At 44.7% G+C, this 4631-nt stretch overlaps 1 protein-coding gene across 1 annotated transcript; it reads right to left on the minus strand.

The window, feature by feature from the left end:
• Positions 1 to 319: 319 nt before the first annotated feature.
• LOC135149915 (uncharacterized) lies at positions 320 to 4162 on the minus strand. The gene is made up of 5 exons (XM_064086049.1): positions 3866 to 4162; positions 3318 to 3487; positions 1835 to 2096; positions 1002 to 1735; positions 320 to 824 (listed from the first exon to the last, which is right to left on the minus strand). The coding sequence occupies exons 1-5, from the start codon at positions 4160 to 4162 to the stop codon at positions 320 to 322; spliced, it is 1968 nt and encodes a 655-aa protein (XP_063942119.1).
• Positions 4163 to 4631: the final 469 nt, after the last annotated feature.

The raw sequence follows: 4631 nt of genomic DNA on the forward strand, positions 1-4631 counted from the left end.
TAAAACTCCGAATCATCTTCAATCATTTTTAATGATCGGGATAGCCCATCAGGGTCGGTTGTCTTTTATCTGTCATATTTGGAATTTATTTAGCACCTTTTCTCAGCTTCAAGCCTGTATCCTTTTTCAGGATGTTTTATTCGAAGGTAAGCACAAATAAACTCATAACACTTTAACAAAATCAAGGCTAAAATCCTCGGGACTTTTATTAACACCATAGTAAAAGAGATACACTAAGCTTGAATTCAACTACATGGCAGTGGTCGACATGACCTTATTCCTTCGATACCTATTAACTCCTACTTTCATACGATGAGTATTAGATATAATATATCTTCAAGTTGGTTGCGTGCCAACTTCTGGGAACTTCAACTCCTTCCAGGGTCTGAAGTTTGTATGAGCCATGGCTTGTGACAGCCTTAACTTGGTAAGGGCCTTCCCAATTTGGAGCCATCTTGCCCTTGGGACCTACCCCAGAAGCCTCAATTTTTCTAAGTACCAGATCTCCTTCCCTGAAGTATCGCTCCTTAACCCGTAGGTTATAGTAATAGGAGGCTCGTTTCTGATTTTCCACAGTCTTGGCATGAGCTTCGTCACGAATCTCGTCAATCATATCAAGTGCAAGTCTCATACCTTCTTCATTGGCTTCTGGCTCATACTGCTGGACCCTGGAGGATGTATGAGTGATTTCAAGGGGCACCACTGCCTCGGCCCCATAAGCCAGCTGAAAAGGGGTGGCCCCAGTTGAAACCTTGCAAGTTGTTCGATACGCCCATAGTATAGGGAGTACCTCATCGGCCCATGATCCCTGGGCTTTCTCAACTCTTTTCTTCAGTCCATCAAGAATTATCCTATTGGCCACCTCAGCTTGTCCATTAGCTTGAGGATGGGCAACTGAAGTGAAGCGTAACTCAATAGAGTAATCCTCACAATATCCTCTAAACTCAGCATTATTGAACTGAGTCCCATTGTCGGTAACCATGACTCGAGGTATTCCGTACCTGCATATAATGTTCTCCCACACGAATTGAGCAACTTGCTTGGTGGTTATCTTGGCCAACGGCTTGGCTTCAATCCACTTGGTGAAATAATCAATCGCAACCAATAGAAACTTTCTCTGCGCGCTAGCAAGTGGAAATGGTCCAAGAATGTCCATCCCCCACATTGCGAAGGGGATTGGAGTATTGATAGATGTCAGCATCTCAGGTGGCTGTCGTACAATAGGTGCGAACCTTTGACAACGATCACACCTTTTCACATAGTCTTGAGCGTGCTTCAGCATGTCTGGCCAATAGAATCCAAGGCGAGTCACTTTATGAGCCAATGCTCTTCCACCAAGGTGTTGGCCACACACCCCTTCATGAACTTCTCTAAGGGCTTCTCGAGCCTCATCCGACCTCAAACATCTTAAATAAGGGATCACAAACGATTTTCTATATAAGATCCCCTCAATGAGTACATACTTAAGGGCCCTCACCTGTAACTTCCGTGCTTCATCAGCATTAGGCGGCAGATGACCGTTTTGTAAATACAACTTAATCTCATCCATCCAAGTGGCCCCTGTGTCAATGGGGGCAACTAACTTTGCTTCGATGCTAGGGGTTCTTAAAACCTGATAATAAACGCTTCCTGAGCATACCTCATCATCGGAGGACGCAAATTGCGATAAGGCATCAGCCTTGGCGTTCTCCTCCCTTGGCACATACTCTACCAAGCATTCTTCGAATAGTGCCATCTGGGTCTTTACAATCCTTAGATATTTTAGCATAGTCTCCTCACGGGCTTCAAACTCACCATTCACTTGGAAGACTACGAGCTTTGAGTCACCACAGACCTTCAAATTCTTTACCCTCAAGGTTCTGGCTAGTCCAAGCCCAGCTATCAATGCCTCATATTCTGCCTCATTATTAGTGGTTGGAAAGTCTAGCTTGATAGCATATTCCACTGTAAAGCCATCAGGGCTTTGGAGCACAAGTCCTGCACCACTACCTTTTGTTTTTGAAGCCCCGTCAAAAAATAGTAGCCAATATTCTTTGGGTTTTTCTTTATTAGTAGGTTCTTCTGCCTTGTCTCCTTGCCCCCCGACTTCCTGGTTGCTAATGGTGCATTCAACTAGGAAGTCAGCTAAGGCCTGAGCTTTAATCGCCGTTCGAGGTTTGTATCGGATATCAAATTCTCCAAGCTCAATGGCCCACTTGATCAATCTTCCACTAGCCTTAGGGCTGTGTATAACATTCCGGAGAGGTTGGTCCGTCAGGACTTCTATCTTATGAGACTGAAAGTAAGGTCTTAACTTCCTCGAGGCCGTAATCATGGCCAGAGCAAACTTTTCGATCACTGAGTAATTGAGCTCCGCTCCATGCAGAACCTTGCTCACATAGTATACTGGTTTCTGGACTTTGGATTCCTCCCGAACCAAGACGGCACTTAGCGCTTGTTCCGAGACAGCTAAGTATACATATAGGGTTTCGCCCTCCACGGGTTTCGATAACAGTGGTGGTTCTGCCATATATTTCTTTAGATGTTCGAAGGCCACTTGGCTCTCATCCGTCCACTCAAAGTTCTTAACCTTCTTTAATGCTTTGAAGAAAGGCAAGCACTTGTCTCCTGACTTGGATACAAACCTTCCCAAAGCTGCAATTCTTCCTGTCAGTTTCTGAACATCCCTTACACTCTTTGGGGGTTCCATATCTAGGATAGCTTTTATCTTGTCGGGGTTGGCTTCAATACCACGCTTTGAGACCATTAAACCCAGGAACTTCCCAGAACCGACCCCAAAGGCACACTTAGCTGGGTTTAACATCATCTTATGCGTCCTCAGGACTTCAAAGGCCTCTCTAAGGTGTTCAAGGTGATCCGCTTTGTTCAAGCTTTTCACCAACATATCGTCTACGTATACCTCCATAGTCTTTCCAATCAGATGTTTAAACATCTTGTTTGCAAGGCGTTGGTACGTTGCTCCTGCATTCTTAAGCCCAAAGGCCATAACCAAATAACAAAATACACCAAAGTCAGTGATAAACGATACCTTGGGTACATCGTCCTTGTCCATCCGGATCTGATTATATCCGCTGAAGCCATCCATGAAGCTCAGCATCTCATGGCCAGCGGTGGCATCTATTAACGTGTCTATCCTTGGAAGAGGGAAACAATCCTTGGGACAAGCATCATTCAGATCAGTGAAGTCTACACACATCCTCCACTTTCCATTGGCCTTCTTGACCATAACAGGGTTCGCCAACCATTCTGGAAATTGTATCTCTTCGATAAAACCTGCTTCCAACAACTTATCGACCTCCTGTTTAATGGCTTCTTGCCTTTCAGGGGCGAAGTTCCTTTTCTTCTGTTTAATAGGTTTCCTCACGGGGTTTACATTCAACTTATGTGTTATGAATGAGGGGTCGATACCTGGCATATCAGCCGCTGTCCAAGCGAAAACATCACGGTTGTTCCTCAAGAACCTCACAAACTCTTGTTTCAAATCTTCCTGGAGTAATGCTCCAACATAAGTGACCTTTTCAGGTTCTTCTGTATACAATTGGATTGGAACCAAATCTTCGGCAGGCTTGCCTCTCCTTTCCTCTTCTTCTCGGACATCAAGGTCCTCTATAGGTAATACTTGCCCCCCGGCTCCTCCAGACCTTAATGCCCCAATATAACAGCTTCGGGCCATTTTCTGATCTCCTAATTCTTCCCCAATTCCGTTCCTAGTCGGGAATTTGATCTTCATGTGGTAAGTAGATGGGATTGCTTTAAAAGCATGTATTCCAGTCCTCCCAAGGATGGCATTATAGGTTGATGAGGCTTTAACGACCAAGAAATTTACCATGCACGTGGCTTGTCTAGGTTCGGTACCCATAGTTACCGGAAGTTGGATCATGCCTTCAATTTTGGTTTCCACATTGTTGAAGCCATATATAGGCATGTCAGAGGGTGTTAACTGAGTATCAGAATACCCCATCTTTTCGTAAGCATCATAGAACAAGATATCTACCGAGGCTCCATTATCAACGAGCACTCTCTTTACGGACGAGTTTCCAATCACTGGGGTAATTACTAAAGGGTCATCATGAGGAAATTTCACCTTTTCAAGGTCGATATTGTCGAATGCTAGAGCATAATCGATTTTTGCCCGCTTCGGAGGTTCTCCAACTATATTCATCACTTCCCTCGCATAAGCCTTTCTTGAATTGCTTGAAGTGCCTGCAGCCGTAGGTCCTCCGGAGATTATATTAATAACAGGCCCTCGAGGCTGAGTTCTCTTGTCATCGTTGTCTCTTCCGCGATGATCACTGTCTCGATGATTCTTGTCTCCGTCCTTGGTAAATTTGGATAACTTGCCTCTTCGGATCAAGAACTCAATCTCATCCTTCAACTGCCGGCAATCATCGGTCTTATGTCCTGTGTCTTTGTGGAATCGACAATATAAATCCTTGTTACGTTTCTCCGGATCAGTCCTTATAGGCTTCGGCCATCTAACGCTTTCATCCTTCTCAATTTCCAACAGGATTTGACTCCTCGGGGCGTTAAGCCTGGCATACTCAGTAAACCTCGGCCCTACCTTCTTTTTAGCAGGCGATTTCTCTTCCTCTTCCTTCCGGGAATACTTATTCTCAGCATTATACTCCGTA

Source organism: Daucus carota, chromosome 1 (assembly GCF_001625215.2).
Source record: "Daucus carota subsp. sativus chromosome 1, DH1 v3.0, whole genome shotgun sequence".
Classification (NCBI taxonomy): domain Eukaryota; kingdom Viridiplantae; phylum Streptophyta; class Magnoliopsida; order Apiales; family Apiaceae; genus Daucus; species Daucus carota.